Below are 18,893 nucleotides of genomic sequence, written 5' to 3' on the forward strand. Positions count from 1 at the left end.
CATTCAACAACAGGAATCCAATAAGCAGGACTACCAAAAACACCTCAGTAAATTGGTGAGGTCTGAATTAAATTGACCTGTCCTATAGGGCACTTATTCTAAATCAGAAAAAAAGTGTGATGTTAATTTATTTAATTAAGGCATTGCAGGATCACATGCCTATTAAAATAACCCTTTAACACAGAATTAACTACATATACATTAATTTAGAGTACAGCCTGTGAGAACACATTGTAGAGACATCACATTCTGTCACGACACGCACAGACAGGTAAAAACAGACACAAACAAATGCAAACCACTGAAAAGGGGAAGTCTATGAAGGGTACCCTTGTAATCTCAAGTCAAAATGCAGTTTGGCGCACACTCAAATCCAAGAGGCATGTTTTCAACAGGCAAATGCCCTACCTCAGGAGTAAGAGGAAAGCTACCTAAATTTTAACAAAACTGAAAAAGCTACAGTGCCTTTCACAGGAGTAGATAATATAAAACTCAAAATTCAAACTTATAACATGAACCTGGCTACAGTTGGGCAGCCCACACAGGACCTGTAGGGATTTAAGTCCCGCGAACAATGATTTTTTTGGGGGGAGGGTGGGGCGATTGGGAGGGTGGGGGCAACACCATGCAGACAGTCCATGCAGAGTTCCACGGATGACCACCGGGTGAACGGTGCACAAAGGTCGAGGCGACAGAAGGGGATGAGCGGAGTTACCCTCCACAGACTGGTTACACAGACATACACGCGCTTACCCTCGGGTTTACCAGGTGTGCCGTCTTTTGGGCAAAAATCAAAAGCAGGAGAAGCAGTAGGGTGGGGGTGGGAGGGGAGGAGAGGCATAATAGGAACAAATTAGTATCGATTAGCCAGGAAGGAGGAAGGCGGGGCTCTAATGAGCGTAAGGACCAATCAGGGTGAGGGTGGGGCCGGGCTTTCACCTAAGCAGAGTAACAGAGGTCAGTCCCAGCACAGGAATGCGCTTCTGTTGAGAAGACAGTGATGTGTGATCTTTAGTCAGTGCAAGTTCAGCAGGGATTATTAAAAGGTGTGTGTGGAAAATGAGCAGTAAGAGCAAATCTGGCCAAATTCTTCACAGAAACAACATTATCATTAAAATGTCTGACTACAGACAAGTGGAAAGGTTTACTTATTTAACATCCGCTTTATTGTGTCACCTGAAGCTGGTGAATTGCATGGTACTGTAACTAAATAGCACCCATGACACAACCTCGACCAGGAAACTTCTCAAATTCAGCTACCATGCCACCCCCCTTCCTTTTCTTTTCAGTGAAGTGTAACAACTTTAGGAGGAAAAAAAGGACCGTAGGATGGGACTGGTTTATTAAGCATGGTTGATTACATCCTCATTAGCTATGTAAGCATAAATCTTCAGAAACCTTTACCTTCCTCTACGGTCTCAATGACTTTGTGGATAAACCATAAATTTGAGCAAACACCCACAGAAACAGCAAAGCACACATCAGTGAGGAAGGCCATCACCTGTTCCTCCTCACCGCACAGTTTAATGATGATTGCGGGGAGCTGTCAGGTTTTATTAATGTCCTGATTTCACCATAAAAGCCACTAATTTTCATGGTTTTTCAACTTTAATTATGATTGGGTGGCTGGAGGGTAAGATGAATTATCCAGCCTTGATGTGGAGCGGGCCGGACACAGACAGGGTGCCGGGGGTGCGGGGCGTTACCTAAAGAGGCGTAGGACCCGGGGGGCAGGGCAGCGGCCGAACTGAAGGGGGAGGCTGAGGGCACGGCGGTCATCCTCGACTTGGCGCTGGCCGCAGCGTTGACGTCGATATCGCTACGGGAACGCTGAAGGGAGCCAGGCGTGGACGAGACCCTGGGGCTCACTACTTTTGCTTTTGGGGAAGGAGAGATACAGAGGCAAGCGCTAAAGAAACCTTATTACACACGCAACTTAACCAAAGCAGGTCACAAAACAGATAACGGCTGGTAATCAACACAACTTGCCCACCCACACAGTATACACGGCTGTATTTCCGTCGACGGACACAACTGGAAAAGGTTTTAGTTTTAGTGTTTAGCATGTTGTTTGTTCTTTTCAGTTCATCTGATCTTGACTGAATCTGCTCTCCAGTAAATAAAGAAACCTTTCCATCCACTCAAAAGAAATTGACCTGAAAATGTTAACTTGAACAAATTTTTAAAACATGAATTTCTTTGACCAAAAAATAAAAGCCACAATACACCCATACTTACTTCTGGCTATGCTGCTTCCAATATGACTTTTAGCGGAGAGCGGGCGGCTGGGGAGACAAGAGGGATAGACTGTTAGCGCAACAGGAAGACACTGCAACACCCCGCCTCCCATCAGCCAGTCTCTCATTGGGTGGGGAAAGGTGTATGCACGAGGGAAATAAAATGTGGCCAAAAAAAAAAAAAAACTCTGGTGAGATGGTGAGATGGGACTATGAAAAGTCTACCAATTCAGCAGCACTTTCCCCATTCATTTCTTTCCCAACAATCATGGGCAACTTTAAAGCTTAAAAAACCCCCTCCGCAATCTTTTTTCGGCTGACTCAATCCTCAATATCCTCTCAATACTGGTGAATTTTAACAATTTCCTGCCTCGACTTCATAATGCATGGGATTTGGAAGTGATTTATGGAATGCTGAACAACTGCATGAAATCCTCACTATGCAAGAGGGTATTTCTTGCTTACTGAATTAACACGGATGGGTTTGCAAAGTTCCAGCTAATGAAACGGCACTCCCTGTCCATGTATGAAAACGCAGCACACCGGCCCAGCCGCTGAAGCTACACCCCTCAAAAGCAGGAGGTCTACCCTGGCCAATTTAAAAACACTAACAGTAATAGTGACCATCACAGAGTAACAATCAGCAGATCCTGGGCTCTTCATATCGGATATGAGGTCACTGACCAGCAGTCAGAGGGGAGCCATTACGCTGACACAAACACCAGTCAACTGCAGTCAATGCCAGATGCACCCTGCCTCTGCTAAAAGCCAGCTGATCGTGTGGTAATGACAAAGAAGAAAAATCAGACCCAATCACAATCCCACTTTAAGGTCAGACACCTTAATACGGCCGGCAGGCAATCCATGCCTTCTCTCAGTCGATAAATGATAATGGCTTCAAAACGACAGACTCAGTGAGTCAGTCGGAGCGTTTGTGTCGGATGCAAGATGAGATAATTTAATGGCCATTCAGGGGGGAATCGTTAACATTGACTGAATGGCTCATAAAGCACGGTCAAAGCCCTAGGAATTTCCCAGAGGCCCCTGATCATGTGGTCATTACTGCACTGCCATGCGATGAGACAGCGCATCAGGGGAGATTAGCTGCATTAGAATGTGTGATCAATAAACACCCCCCTCAGACACAGGGGGCGGGGGGGGGGACTCTTTCCCTTCAAAACTGGAAACAACACTTCTGTCTTATTGACGATTTTAGATAATCCCTCATAGACCACCGCTGGCCAGGGCCTCCAGTCGTCTACATACTGGCATTCATTCATACTTTCACCACACTGTGAAAAGTTATGATTATTCTATCATCCTGTTCTGCACGGTTTATGTTCAAAGCTGGAGTGATGCCACAGATTTATCATTGCTTAAATTAATTACCTATTTGATCCGTTTAACGCCCCCTTAAAGGGCCATAAACTCCTCAGATGTGGACACTGCTCTTCCCGTAAGCAACAGGGTGTTACAGCAGCACAGAAAGAAAGCGATGGCAGAATAACATCCTTTACTTTAAAGGTCACAGAGATAAAATCCTACAGATTCACTCAGATTCGCCCACACTGGAGATCACGATCAGCTGTGGCTCCATTCCGTATTTGTGCATGGTTGGGAGGGGACTTTGGAGAGGGGCAGGGGGTGTAAAATAGAGGGGGAAAGGAGACGAGGGACAGGGGGAAGAGAGGGGTACAGAAAAAGGCTCTCACTTGAGGCTCTCCTGGGAGCTGGAGGAGGAGCGGTCAGACTGCGGCAGAGACACAATGCTGTCCGAACTCTTCAGGTGAGACTGCAGAGCCTTCTGATAGGACGACTCCAGCGCCTGGAAGAGGTGCTCCGCCTCCCTGCTGAAGTGGCCGTGGAAACCCCAGTAACACCTGCAGGCAGGCGGGAGAGCCGCAGCAACAGCAGTCAGGTCTCGAATCGAACCAAATCTCAAACCAACACGTGACAAGTTGAGAACCACTATGTCCATCACAGCTGGAGCTCAGAAGATGCAACACAATTCCTACACCACGGACAGCTAGGTGACACTTTAAACGTCAAAGCTACTGAAAATTCTGTTTTCCAAAAACTATCTTTCAAACAAACAACTGTCATCTATCAAAACCATCTAATCCTGTGTGCAGCCATGCGGTATTTTGTGTTAGTAACTGTCCTTTACAGCTCAGTCTAAAATTGCTGTGGAAAAAAGCGGCACATTAATTAAGAAGAAGAGTAGCGTGTGTGTCGACTCTGTGGGTTCCGGTCTTAATTCTTACACCCGTATCCCTGATAGTAAGGTCTGACACTTTCCCAGAAAAAAAAAACGTACCGAAGAACAAGAAAAGAATAAGAGACAGCAACTTACTTCCTGGCGACAGATCTTGCCTCAGAGTCCGCGTCATGGATGCCTTTCTTGATGGTCTCGGTGAGAACCGCCACGTGCCTGGGACAACAGGGAATCATGACTGCTATGCACAACCTGAGCGGTCCCAGCACACCCCTACTGTACAGACCAGAGGCACAGAGAGCTGCAGCAGGAGCTAAAAAATCAATAAACGGCCGACTCTGGCATTTTCACACTGCGTTCCAGCTCTTTCAGGAGTAGCCTCTACATCACAATGCCGCTCGGGGGGGGGGCGGGGGAGACACTGAAAGGGGAAGCGGGTGTACGGCGTGCTTTTAAAAGGTCTCCCGACCGGTTGCCATGGAAACCCGCCCGGACGCACGGGCTCGGCAGCCCCGCTCCCCTCTCATCAGTTTTGCCCGGGAGGACTGATCGCTCGCCCATTCAGCCGGTCCCTCCATTAACCGCCGCACCCTGACAGCTGCAACATCGGCGGGATAAAGCCGTGCCAACAGAAGCTGGGCTAAGGCTCCTGCTCTACCACACAGACACGCGCACGGGTAATGTGTGCATGTATGGGAGCTGGTCTTTAAATGGCACCCAGAGCTGGTGCTCTGAAAAACTATCAGTGGTTTGGCTCATAATTTTAATTTAACGTACTTCAAACCGAAATGTGCCATCAGTTTTGTGTTCTGTAATAAGTCTGTGTGCACCTGACAATGAATTTTACTGGACATACCTTGCCAAGGCCAATTAAATTGCCCTAAAGGGACACTTGTTTATAAATAACTGCCTGATAAAACACTTTCCCCGGATTCGTTCTCCCGCAGAACAGCTCCTGGACCTGTTTAAGGGTGGATGTTTGGGATTTTCGGGGCTTGGGGGCTTGGGGTCTCACCTCTCCAACGAGTGTGTCTGCCATTCCTGCAGCAGCAGGTCCAGAAACTCATAGCAGCGCCTGAGTGCAGACATGACAAAGATGTTCAAAACGGGCACGACCCTGTGTTACAGCAAAAATTAACAATCACCTTCCTCGTTAAAAACAGCGTCTGGGCGTCTTTACCTTCTGACTGCCACGGATTTGGAAGTGCAGTTGCTGGTCATGATGGGGATCAGTCGGGGGTAGTGTGTGTGCTGAGAGAGAGAGATAGAGAGAGAGATAGAGAGAGAGACAGGGTTAGAGCACATTGCTGGGGCTCACGAGGGCGGGTCACACAGCTTCTCTGGGCGGCCGGGGAGGACCGTGAGAACAGCATATGCCCTGCTGCCCTTTCCAGCCCAGATAAATCCCAGTGACAGAGCACTCCGCTGAGCTGGGCAGAAGCAGAATCCCACCTTTCCCACCCCCTTTACAGGCCCAATTAGCATCTACAGCCCATCTGACATGTGGCCAGCAGTAATAACATGGTTAAGTGCCACAGTGGGGTTGGTGAAAGGGGATAAACAAATAGGCTTGCTGAGTGAGAAGAAACAACCACAAAACCACATCACAGAGACAGGTTATAAAGCATTGCTATGATAACAAACAATACTGATGGTTTAATAACTGCCTTTATGGTTCAAGGAGCCACTCACCCCACTCACCTAGGTGAATGGACTGAGAGCTAGGAGATACAAGATTTACTTGCTTCCCCTTGTTTACAAACACCCTTTGTAAGAGCGACGCGCACCAGAAAAACACAGAGCTATGCTCTGTTTTCCAGTAAAATCTTCTCATGCAAGGGCTTCTAAGAACAAATAGGTGAGATTCTTTTCCTCCAGCGAGACGCCAAGCTGGTTAATCTGGCAACACAACAAAAAAACCCCGTCACGACGCCAGGCCATCCTTCTCTCCGGTCGGGATGTCACTCACGCGTATGATGAGGCGGATGGCGGCGACTCCTGACGTGGCCATGACTTTGGCACTGTTGGGGACCAGGTTGAGGAGCGTCGGCATGATGGTCTCCGCGCCGTGGTCGAACCGGTTCCCCAGGACCGACGACAGGTGGCTGGAGGAAGCAGAAAAAAAACAAACAAACGAAAAAAAAAAATACCAGCAGAAGTAATCAGTATAAATCTCTGCTATCGCCCCAACCACCTCTGGCTCCTGCCCAGCTCTGGACAGTTATTACAGATTAAGCTGTCGGCCTGCAGAAATGCCACAGTAAAATGATGACATTAAAGTGGCGCAGGGCAACTGGGCATCAATCACCAGGTTGCTCTTTATGTCTGCAGCTTTATGCAGCGCTCACTAAGTTCCACCTCGTTAGGCCCACATTAGGATCACACGAGTGAAAATGAACGACGCTGGACTTGTTTCAGCATCACCTTCCCTCGCCTCCCGGCCCCGCGGCAGACAGCTTTAAAATAATTTCATTTTACCCATCGCAAATCTTTTCCAAATATGAATTCGACCACAAACACATAGCCCTGCTCACAGTAAACGAAATCACTCGATGCTTATTAGTAAAACACATTATCCATTCTGTAGCTCTGTGCTGGGATATTTGGGTTAAGCCTGGTGTCAGTAAAAGTAAGTGCAACAAACAAACTAAAGTCCCAAATATCATAACAGCATGACAATACATAATAATGTGCCATGTCTAAAATTATGGCATTCTTATTCACCATATCTGTCTGTGAGCTACTTCATATCTATTATTAATTGTCAACATTATCAGAAATTAATACATTTATGTTTTTGTAGCTATAGCGTTTTAATCTGCTAGCTGTCAAGTTAGTGAGTCACCTGGAGTCACCAAGTATTTTTGGCGTATCTTCGTTCTTAAAACTAATTTGTTCAGTGTTCATAGCTGCTTCCTGTTTTTACTAAACACTGGGCATCGCTCATCAAAGGAGCATTCCTTTTGCTCTGGGGTGGAGTCGAGCTCCTCCCTTCTTACCCCAGAGTGATGCAGGCCTCCCGCACCACCTGTGAGCGCAGGTCTTTCGCCGAGAGCTTAAAGGCCCCCTCCAGGAGGCGGAGCTGCTGGGAGTAGCCCTCGTACTCCGCGGCTCCCGCCAGGAGCAGAGACCGCACCTTCTTCAGCTGCGGGGTGGAGCACAGAAATGGGTCAATCAAAAAACCCAACCTTATGAAACTTCCCGCTCAGCCAAACTAATGAGACTCTGGGCAGGCTGCTCGGTGTGTATTTCACCAGACAGGAAAGGGCGGCTGAGGTTCTTACGGCGGTGATTCTGTGCTCCCAGTCGTGCTTGTCGTCAGACAGCACCTCCCGGATCTTGTTCATGGAATCTTCCAGTTCCCTAGCAGAATAAATCTGTGGAGGGGGGAGGAAGGAGTACTTATAATCAGTTTGGATCATTCATGGATCCAGAGTCACCACAATTCAGTTATACTGATAGTGATACGTATGCTTGAAGTGTGGCTCATATGAGACTAACGCCAGGCTGTAACAACAAACAGCAGTGTATGCGTGTGCTTGTGCGTCTCTGTATATGCATACGCACGGCTTCCATTAACAGCCATCATTCACCAAATTTCACCAGCCTTGATCCACCTGTAGTTCTGACAGACAAAATCCAGATTCGCCGAATTATCAGCGTTTCTCTACAACGGCCTGGTAGTATTCGAGTGTTGATGGTTAAAAATTTCATACATTAACAAGCAAAAATAAATGCAGTTTTGACATATACTGCTGTTTAACTTGCACTGTTTTATGGATTGCAGAGCTGCAGTGACCGCTATCACTTGAGGAATGCGCTGTGAAATTCAATAAATATTACGGCCATGGCCTAACTGAAATATTCATCACAGAGCGTGTACATTTAGAGAAATTACCGAGGGTTTGTAAAATACACCCCCATTATGCAGTATTTCTGGTGATATTTTGAGATGATGATGATCTATGAAAACGATGACGGGCAAATTTTTAAAATGATTGGAAAACTGTCAACCCTGTCGGTCATTGTGATGGATGAAAATTGATGTTGTATAGGCGAGAGAGAGAGAGAGAGAGAGAGAGAGAGAGAGAGAGAGAGGGAGAGAGAGAGAGAGAGAGGGAGAGCATGTGTGTTTCCCTCGTACCTGCACTGTGGGCACATCCTCGAAGGCACGGATGAAGTCCTCCTCATCCACCGCCCCTGCACTGGCGCCCTCCTTTCCTGGAGGGGGAGGGGGAGAGGGCGGGGGTGGAGCAGAGAGGATGGCTATTTTACTTGTGTAGATTGCCAAGACAGTGTGCCTTTCGCACAAATATCAGTAAATGCTTGGACAAAACGGTAGTACAGTGACATATACACGGCCACATGACAAGAGGTTAACTTCTACTCAAGCGCACAACATAACAACAAGGTGTTCAAAAACTGCTTGGATGAGACCCGTGTAATTTACACCTACTTCCCAAGGGGAGATGACTCACGGCTAAACATGTGACTAATGCATACATCACATCACTCACGTCACCTCCTCACCCGGCAAAAAAGGTAACCTACACAAGAGTTGTTTCCTGCTGGATGCTAAAAAACTAAATGACAACGGGGAGCAAGCGGACCGAGAGGGCGACGCGTGAACAGAAACGCAGGCGCTCAGGTATCGCGCTTGGCCTTTGTTTCCTCCCGCTGCCTGTGGTGAAACATCGCATGACAGCGCCGCGGCCGTCAGAGCGGCTCCACTCCCTGGCTTCCGCCTGCGTGTCGGGACCGGTCCCCTGCTGTCATCCTTCTGCCCCGCGTGCGCCCGCTCGGTTACGCAACTCGGATCTAGATACTGAGAATCTGCGCCTTGCTCCCCTCCAGGAAAGCAGCTTCTTTAACTTGTTATCACCCAGCTGAAACTACGGGAAGCTAGCTGCCATTTAGGCAGGGTCAGTTCTCACAGAGTAAAAATGCCGCTTGTCTAGAGCTGTCAATTCCACCCTGATACCTGGAAAGACCTCACACCTACACTAAATGTGTATTACTCAAAAGTCCGATTTACAGTAGCAGTCAAAGGTTTGGACACACCTACTCATAGAAGCGTTTTTGTTTATTTTTATTATGGTCCACATTTTATAATGATAGTAAAGACATCAAAACTGTAACACAAATGGAATTATGGAATGACCAAAAAATTGTTATAAATAAATCAAAACTATCTTATATTTAAGATTCTTCAAAGTACCCAAAAATATTTGTTAAAATTACATTTTTTTGGTAAAGAAATTCATACACAGGCATCAACTTCACTATTTACATTTGTTTAAGAAATAAGTTTCAAGCATAAGCCTTTAGATCAAAATCTCTTTGAATGCATCTTTCCCATTACAGTCAAAACTTTTGACTGGTACTGTACCTTTCATTACAGTACATGCTTTAAGTTTAAGAAAGCAAGGACCTTCACCTTCAAGCCCTCCGAGTGGACTACTGACTATATCCCACTACATAACTAAGTATGAAACATATGGTCTGTAAGGACCTATTCACACAGAGCTCTCTTAGCTCTGTTACAGAGTGTGTTTACACACACAAACAAACATATGCAGACATATGGCTGCACTGAGGACGCTTTGCACGTGTACAAGCAACAGAGCTCGCTCTCATTTCAGAAGACTGCAACAGCTGTGCTGACACCAGTTAATATCTCCAGTCATATTGATAATGATGGGCTCGGGGCTCTCAGAATTGCACAGTGATTCTCTGTCACACATACGCAGTGACATACGAGATGGAGCAACATGTACAGTCGCTACCTGCTTCCAGCACAACTGACAACAGCATTTGTGGCTCCTGCTTGTAAGTGGACTATGTGTGAGCTTAACTGTATTAAGAGCAGAAAGAAGGCTGGCCATCTTATTTAGGCGCTGTGTGAATGAGATTGGTGGGTCTGCTTCTCTGGAACGTGCGTTAGGGGGAACTTCTCACCTGTCACCTTGGGGCCGGCTACCGAGCCGGGCCGGCGCACCGAGCCCATGCTCACCACTTTGCGGCCACTAGGGGGCGCCTTGGAGGAGGAGGAGGACCTGCCCCCGTCCACGGAATCTTCATCATCAAAGTTTTTCTCTGTGGGAGGATGAAAGAAAAAAAAAATACACTAAACTTTTTGCACACGCAATTACAAGAAAACAAAAAAACAAGAGACAAAACAATCGCACACACATGACCTCCCATCATGCATGGCATTCTTCTGAGAGCAAAAGTCATCCCTCAGAAATCTAAACAATGGCACAGGCACGTAGCAGGCTGTGCAGTGACAATAATTCCTGGAAGCTGGATTTTCCGTATGTTATGCAAATACAAGTCATTTATGTCTAGATTTCGGTTTTCCAAAAGAAAAAGAAATCTCCTGGAAAGATAGGCTGCTTGCAGGCCACACTGGAAGCCCATGTAAGAGAGAGATTTTATCATGTTATTCACCCACACTCCATTGCCTCTGGCTAAAAAGAAAAAAAAAGGTAGATACATTAAAAGCTCCTCCAACAACATTCACAAACAAAACATGAATTATGTTTCCAGGAATGACTAAAGAAGAAGACTTTCTAGGAAGGTCTACATTCTTAGAACATGACTTTCTAGGAAGCTATCATACAATTATCAAGATTCCCTGCGCAAAAACATGGCATGGTATCCTCCTCCTACTGCCAGTCCACGCCCTGTGCCCTCTCTGAGAGACTAAACAGGAAATGGGGTTCAGAGTTCATAATACAGGACCGCCGTGTTCCTTCTGAAACTGCTTGGGAAGGCAACAGAACGTAAATGATTCTTTACGGTGCCAAGTACGTGAGACCCCAGGAAGGCAGAAATGTGCCAGCCCGCGCAATCAATCCGCATGAATTATTCAGACAGGATCCAGACGCTCTGAATGCAAGGCGGCCGACGGTGTTCATGCTCTGTCTCGCAGCAGCGCTCGGCAAACACGCCCTCGTCGCTCGACACAACACCGCAAGGGCGACCGGCACGCAACCCACGCTGCACCACCCCGACTCCACACAGCCCCGCATTTCAGCCAGTGTGACTGAGCACAAAGAGAAAACGTAGCTGAGCGAGAATAACAAACGAGCTGCCCACTCACTGCACTACACAAGGACTACGCAATCTTCGGCTCACGTTCGGAGTGCCCAGAAATCGTCACAGGACGGCTGCCAGACGGTCAGATCTGTTACTATTGATCTTGGGTCTCAAATCCACATTTCCAGACGTTACCAGTTGGCCCCGGCAGCCCTGCAGAGATTAATATTTCAAATTCACAGCTTGTCGTCTTTATGACAGGGTCGTCCCCCGCCCCCTCCCCCCACCGCTGCCACGACCACCATTGTCAGTCTCCCCTCTCCCCCAGATAAATATCAAACCATGCGCTGCGCTGCTCTGTCCCGGAGTCCGGCTGGCCGGGGCGGCGGCGTGCTTACGGGCACAGATCCTCCTGCAGACCAGCTTCCTCAGCATGGTGTCATGCTCTCTGGATCACACGCGCGCGCTGGCCTCCATCTCCACAGGGGTCTCGCTCGTCCGCCCAACACCGATTGATCTCCCTCACTCACTCACTCCCTCCCTCCCTCCCAACATCCCTCACTCACTCAAGTGCGCGCGTGCGCGTGTTTGTGTGTGTGTGTGTGTGTGTGTGTGTGTGTGTGTGTGTGTGTGTGTGTGTGTGGCGGGGTCTGAGCTCTCTGCCCACTGTAGCCTTAAACAGACAGGGTCCCGCATAATTCAGCCCTCCACATTTCAACAAGCGAGCAACCCATCAGCCTCTCTATCTCTATCTCTCTCTCTCTCTCTCTCTCTCTCACTTGTGGAGCAGGGCTGGGTGCTGAGGGGCGTGTTGAGAACAGTCACCAGGAGGCCCCTTCCGCACACACAGAACTGGTCCCCAGGGAGTCCGGTGGCAGCATCTGTGCTGTCACCATTAACCATTACTGTCACTGTGCGTGAGGAGGGTGCGGAGGGTGAGTAACCCTTGCCGGGAGCCATGATGACACCGAAATCTATCACCAGACATTCTCCTGCAGTGGCAGGAATCTCGGTAGTTAAGTGAGGAAGTGGTGTGTGAGGAAACGGCGTGGTACTTGGATGCCTGAAACGGCCTGCGATCTGATGCTTTCACAACGCGTATACAATGAGAAATGTAAGAGAGCACCGCCACCTTTACACCACAAACAAAAACACACACACCCTCTTAAGACTAACTGTGAAAATCCACACACACAAATTGCTTTGTGTGTTTCAGCGTTGCTGCTTTGTATCACAAGCACGTGCGAGCCAAAAAGAAAAGATGAATCTGGAGCGGACATTTTTTTTTAAGAGCACGCGTTTTGAACGAACAAATCTGGGTAGCGCATCTGTAAAGCACGTCCTCACCCCGTGAATTCTAACCAGACGACTTTAAAGGAACAGCAGATTCCACACAGGCTCTGCCAAACCCTGCTGCTCATCCACATGAGCCACACTCTTGTTTATTGCCCCACATGTCGACAGCTTATGGTTACTGCCCCCTTGCCACATTCCCACTGATGCAGCGTGGGTAATTTATAGTGCTCCGCGCTACGGAGAGAAAGCGTTGATGTGCAGCTGCAATAACCAGCCTCCTCCGGCAATGTCAGAAGAGAACTGCAAGATGCGGGCCCTCCTTCTTTTCTGGTGAGAACTGAGCGCAAATAAGAGCTTTTCAGTAATGACATCTGCCTGCGTGCAGTTCCCACTGAAGCAGCACAGCGTCTTAACCGATGGAATATTAAATCTCCGTGTTTCTGACACGGGCATCTCTCGACGCATTGCTGTGATTGGTGTAAGGCCTGGCGGTTTGGACGGGAGAAGCGTGAAGATTCACCTGCGGCTCCTGGCTCACCAGCTCAGGGGTCCCGTGTTCTGAGCACGGCAGGTCTTGCCACCCAGCAGTAACCCACCATCTGCCATTATGACATCATCACCAGTCAGGCCTGCCTGGCTGTGCCGAGGGCCTGACTACTGTAACCGCTCATCACCTCTCCTCTCCTCATTGGATACTGAGGAGTTATACTGTGCTGCACTGGTTAAGGAGCTGGGCTAGTCACCCCATAGGTGCAGGTTCATTTCCCAGCTGGCCACTGAGCCAGGCACTTAATCTGAATTGGCACGCTCTATTCCATTATAATCCACATATTCCATTACATAAATGGATGACAAGTTAAACATAAGTTATGTAAGTTGCCCTGGGTTTGGGGCATCTGCCAAGCAAATCAATAATAAAAATAGTGCACAGCTGGGCAGAGTACCAAACCACCCCCTTTACTGTCTACTCCCTTAATCCCTACTGATCTCTGATCAGCACCAAGTGCATCAGGCAAAGTGTTCCCTTACTAATCACTGATCTGGGTTGAGCAGTTATTATAGCACTGGATGCCAGATTGGAGGACAGTGTGAATTCAAACCACAGGTGGGACACTCTTGTTATACAATTGTTCGAGGCGCTCTGTCTTAACTGAAATCAAAACCACATTAAAGGAAAACAGCATGGGAAAATATTGATACAAGTATTGATATGTCTGTCTTCAAAGAGTAAGCCTATAGTAGTTCTTTGAGTGAATACAGTAAATGAATGCATGACCAGTAAACCTATCATGGCAGATTTTTCTGCAAAAGAGAATGTAAATCTTATACATCTCTATCTTCAATGATTGATGTCAATCCTTTTCGGATGTGAAAGCACTGGCTATTATTTTCTTTATAGCTTTTCATGTTAATAATAATGTGAAAAATAATGTCTGACATGTTGCTTCCATTTCCCAAAGTAACACCTTTGCAGAGATCACAAAAAAACAGACATGCTGTCATTTAGGCACACAAGACAATGGCAGGTCGTGATATTCACTCAGCAATGCGAAAACGACTTTAAAGAGACTGGTACAATGGCCACCCGCATATAACAGCTCTGATAGACATAGAATATACCATATGTCGCCAAAGCACAACAGCCCAAGAGACCCCAGCCTTTCAGCGATCAGGACAGCGGGAGGGAGAGATCAGACCCACTGTAGTCTGATTCCAGATTAAGGACATTCGCTGATTTGGAACTCAGATTTCAAACACAGATTTTCCTGCCTGCCTAGCAAAAACAAACTACAGCCCTCAGCAGTGAAGGGCCGTGGAGGGTTCACAAACCCCACTGTCAGGGGAGCGATTACGCACTTTGAATGAGTCAGGGATCTGAACCAATCAACGTGCTTTGCCTCAAAGCGCTCTCCAAGAGTCAAACTGGACAGTGACAAGACAGCAGGTTGCACCTCCACCCATTACAGAATTTTCCAGTAATTTGACCTGAGATTTTATTTCTACTGACATGGAATCATACTGAAATGCAAACAACTGAGTCCCTAGGAAGCTGTACAGCAACACTTGAAAAATGAGGTAATGAGACGTACAAATTGAAAACAGCCCCCAACTCAAAAGGTTGATACAGTGGAGAAGAAATATCAACCATCAGATAAAAAACTATAACACCTATGGTCACACAGAAAATACACACAGAATCCACCAATGTTCAAAGGCATAATATAACATTACACTCATTTCAGGACAAAAATGAGACAGCGTCCACGTACATCACAGTCACCCTGAGACATGAAGAATGACCTCAACGATTTCAATATGCACGCAGGTGGCCCATGATTGGATGAGGAGGTCACATGACTATAACCACATGATTATGATTCATGTCACAGCAGCTGCACTGTAGTTGTTGAGTCTTTCAGCCATGGAGGGGGACACCTCACGCTGGAATTCACAGTATCAGCCACTGTAAATCTGCCGAGGTGTGAGAGAGGCTGGAAAAACAGCCATGAGCCGGCAACAAACACTATTCTCTCTTACCAAAGAAATCTAAAGTATACTAACGATCGGTGCAAAAAATGCTAAGCAGAAAACAGACTCACAGCTGAAAGTAAGACATGTTCTTTCATTTATGGTGGTGGAAGGTTGGAAGGGTGTGGAACATTTCATGGTTCCCCTTTCATTTTCATCTGTCTGTAACCAAATGCTCAGTGAAACCATGTCACCGCAGACAAGCCTCACCTTAATGTGGAATACAGTGAGGCTAAGCCACTGAGATGTATCTACTGCCCCCTCTGCTGGTACATATTATTTACTGCACCAGTGCCTGTTTTATCCAAGGAACAGGAAGTTGCCTGCAGTCAAAGTCAACCAGGAAGTTGAGGAGTTCAGGTTCCTCCACAAGCAAATTCTCCCACCACAAAAATTTCCGACTGTCATAATCCCCTTTCTGTTTGTTTATTCTATTTCTTATAGAACACTGGAATAACACAGTTATCTCTATAAGAACATGAGATACACTAACCATGAAGACAAAATTAGCTTTTTAAATAAAGAGTTAACTTTTGTGGTGTAGAAAGGATGGCCCTACTTAGCAAAGGGTTCAAAATAAGGCACACACAACAGCATGACTGAATATATATTAAAATAAAAAAAAAACAGTTTCTAACAACGTATGCCCAAATGATTGCTAAATTTCACTTGTCACTTTAACAGAAACAGGAACAACACAAGGAATAGAATGAAATGAAACTTGTGGCCCAAAAGATAAGATGTCAATATACAGCATCTTCAGCTGCAGCTTCTATACGTAACTACTTATATGCAGTACAGTAGCAGAGGGTTACTGAGGGCATGTGTTTGCTGGACAGAGCGTGCATTCATGCTGACCAAACATATGACTTGAGTCAGCAGCTAAAAGTTGCATTCAGGAGGCACTAAAATATAACATGATGACAGCCTAGCCAAAGAACGTTAAGTGCCCAGGTAATCTCGCTGTCAACACCCACATTTTATTAATAAACTTAGAACAATACAGTACTTTAAGGGTTCACAGCATCTTGTAATACGTATTTGGACAAGATGGTTTCAGTGCGTCTGTTTGTGGACCGCTACACAGAAAAACAAACGGGGCAGGTCTTGATAAAAACAAACCATTAAATACATCTGAAGTTCACAGAGGTGAATTATCAGCGAATTATAGCACATAATCAGTGATAGGAGAATAAAGCTTCATGAACTCCAACCTGGGTGGAGCCATCATTTGCTTTGCTTAGTGACCAATAAATTGTCCTCTTCATAATCTTAGACTCATACTCTTACTGCTATGGTACTGACAGGGTTAACAGACACGAGTCCACAGAAAATTCAGGCTTGGTTTTTTCTTATTACTTGGGACAAGCCGGAGTTCATGACCTCCACAATGCGCCCGAGGTGACACGGGAGGCACACAGTCAGACAGAGAGAGAGAGAGAGCAGTCTGCCAGGGGCAGGGAAGACAGTCTGTAATGGATTTGCTGGAATATTACAGCTCATGAGAACCTCAGAGGCAGTAAGCATGCGTGATTACGGGAGGCATTTCAAATCTGAGCAACAGCACGGAATGGAATGGGAACACGTTCAAATAAAGCACCAGACGGATTTCTGTTAATCCCAAACCTCTCTCTTCACAATAATGCAAAAAAACAATCAAGCTCCCCAGCACAACAGAAAAACGCACACCGGGTCACACACTGAAATAATGCTGCTTTGGCAATCATTTCCTGGCAGGGGCTCCTTGCTTGTGGAACGCCCCTGAGGATAATGCCCTTTAAGAAACATCAAGGTGCAATGAAATGAAATGAAAAGCCTGCCATTACCCAGAATGCCTCAGCGGGTTACCGAACTGCATCTGTGCATCTCTGTCTCCTAAATCAGTGTGCCTCTCCCTGTTTTGTCAGGACACTGTGCTATGTGGAGGCTCTGCTGCTTGTAAATGTGGAGGAAGACTCTGTCTCTAAGCATGGCATGAGCCTGGGTTGGGGCTGCAGACATCTCCACAGCGACAACAGCAAACATGTGATACATTAAGCAGTGTACATGGAGGACCCTTCCATCACTGTCTGCTATCAGTCTCTTAGGGACATGGCTAATATCCTGCAATCTTCAGTCCATAGTCTGGTAAGGGGGGTGCCATCCGCAGTGCGTAACAAAGAGCAAGTTCAATCAGGTCTGTACACCTGCACGCTTGCTTTAAATGTCACTTCTCCATAAGTTTTCACTACCCTGCTTAAAAACAGGAAATTCAAAGCAAAGATGCCATTTTTGCAACACCTCAACATATTAGAAAATGCCTGCAGTGGTTCCACGCGCGGTACCACATCTGTCCCCTAGATGGAGCCCTGCTGTGGCGAGAGGCGCAGACTGCAGATGTGAGTAGGTCCTCATTTCATTCTCTGTTATGAATCTGCCACATGGCATCATTCATAATCCCAGAGCCAGAGGTTTATATTCAGCGATTTTTTAAGCTTGCGCTCTCATTTCCCTTAGCTGTAATGCAAGAATAAGAGACGGAAGGGGGATCCTGACATGAGCACTTTTTAAAGGCAGGCTTCCTGAGCTGGACGGATCGCTTAATTTTTTAAGACTCGCCTGAAGTACTTTTGGACGCTGTCCTGACTCACGTCCAAATTTGGAACACTCAGCCTCTTCCAATTCCTGCAGACTAGCACGTTTTGCCCAATCGTAAGCTCCTGCATTCGGCCAAGAACATGTGGGTCAACACCCTCCAGACAGAAGTACAGAAGACATTCCTACATCAACAACACATTTAATTAGTACAGTTACTGCCAATATGGATAAAAACAGTAAAACTACAAAACAAATAAACCTGCCCTGATTATAACATCATTAGTCTCTAGCTGCAGACTCTAAAGTCCTGCTGAACACGAGGTTCCTTCTTAAATGGCACCCAGGGCTATTCTGTCAATGAAATCATCAGTAATGTATCTCAGCTACCAGGTATGTCTAATATCAGCTGTGTGTAAAAGTTTTGCATTCGGAAAAAAAAGTCATTAAGCATTTGAAGTACAAATGAAATACAATGAGTCAATAGCCTTTAAAAGGCTGATGTGCAACCAGCCACTTTCCCTGGGTTTTATTTACTCCTACAACCACCCTAGCTGTGTTTGTTCTTCACTGTACCTGGCATTAAAATGTTTTGTTCAATTTATAGCATATGTTCCTTTTTATTTAATGGCTAAAATTGATTTATGAGGATACACCACTCCTGTATGTTTCCATTAACTGGTGTCTTTCCGTGGTTTCACCCAACAAGAGCTCCACTAAATGCCCTCCGTGAACTAATCCCTTGACAAAGCTCCACAAAAGAAATTCCTTAAATGTAGCACCGTCTGTTCCTGCAAGGGTTCTCCTGTCTTCTGGAATGTCTGTGATCTGTCATTTCCTCCGATTCGCTGAAAGTCTTGACCAATTCCCCTCCTTTCCCCCGTGTCCCCTCCCACCGAGGCGTTCAGCATGGCTTGTGTTTTCAACCAAGATGATTCAGCATCTGCTCCACCCTCCTCCTCCTCCCCCCATTCCTACAGCCATACCCAAATTTCCACTTG

General features: G+C 46.6%; 1 protein-coding gene across 15 annotated transcripts in view; it reads right to left on the reverse strand.

Annotated features, from left to right (window-relative positions):
- The window catches only part of clasp1a (cytoplasmic linker associated protein 1a), a 93,258-nt gene that overhangs the window by 31,017 nt on the left and 43,348 nt on the right, over positions 1-18,893 (reverse strand). For 9 of the 15 annotated variants that reach the window (XM_036544992.1, XM_036544997.1, XM_036544995.1 and 6 more), the window contains 12 exons: positions 10,411-10,548; positions 8,597-8,673; positions 7,737-7,829; positions 7,452-7,597; positions 6,422-6,557; positions 5,633-5,703; positions 5,468-5,527; positions 4,591-4,668; positions 3,950-4,117; positions 2,239-2,285; positions 1,707-1,877; positions 754-777 (listed from right to left, as the gene is read on the reverse strand). In XM_036544992.1, coding sequence (XP_036400885.1) covers positions 754-777; positions 1,707-1,877; positions 2,239-2,285; positions 3,950-4,117; positions 4,591-4,668; positions 5,468-5,527; positions 5,633-5,703; positions 6,422-6,557; positions 7,452-7,597; positions 7,737-7,829; positions 8,597-8,673; positions 10,411-10,548 — 1,209 coding nt within the window. Of the gene's footprint in view, positions 1-753; positions 778-1,706; positions 1,878-2,238; positions 2,286-3,949; positions 4,118-4,590; positions 4,669-5,467; positions 5,528-5,632; positions 5,704-6,421; positions 6,558-7,451; positions 7,598-7,736; positions 7,830-8,596; positions 8,674-10,410; positions 10,549-11,891; positions 12,006-18,893 lie in introns of those variants that run through there. The other 6 variants (XM_036544993.1, XM_036544991.1, XM_036545003.1 and 3 more) reach the window with 2 other exon arrangements.

The sequence above is a fragment of the Megalops cyprinoides genome, chromosome 14, assembly GCF_013368585.1.
Source record: "Megalops cyprinoides isolate fMegCyp1 chromosome 14, fMegCyp1.pri, whole genome shotgun sequence".
NCBI lineage: Eukaryota > Metazoa > Chordata > Actinopteri > Elopiformes > Megalopidae > Megalops > Megalops cyprinoides.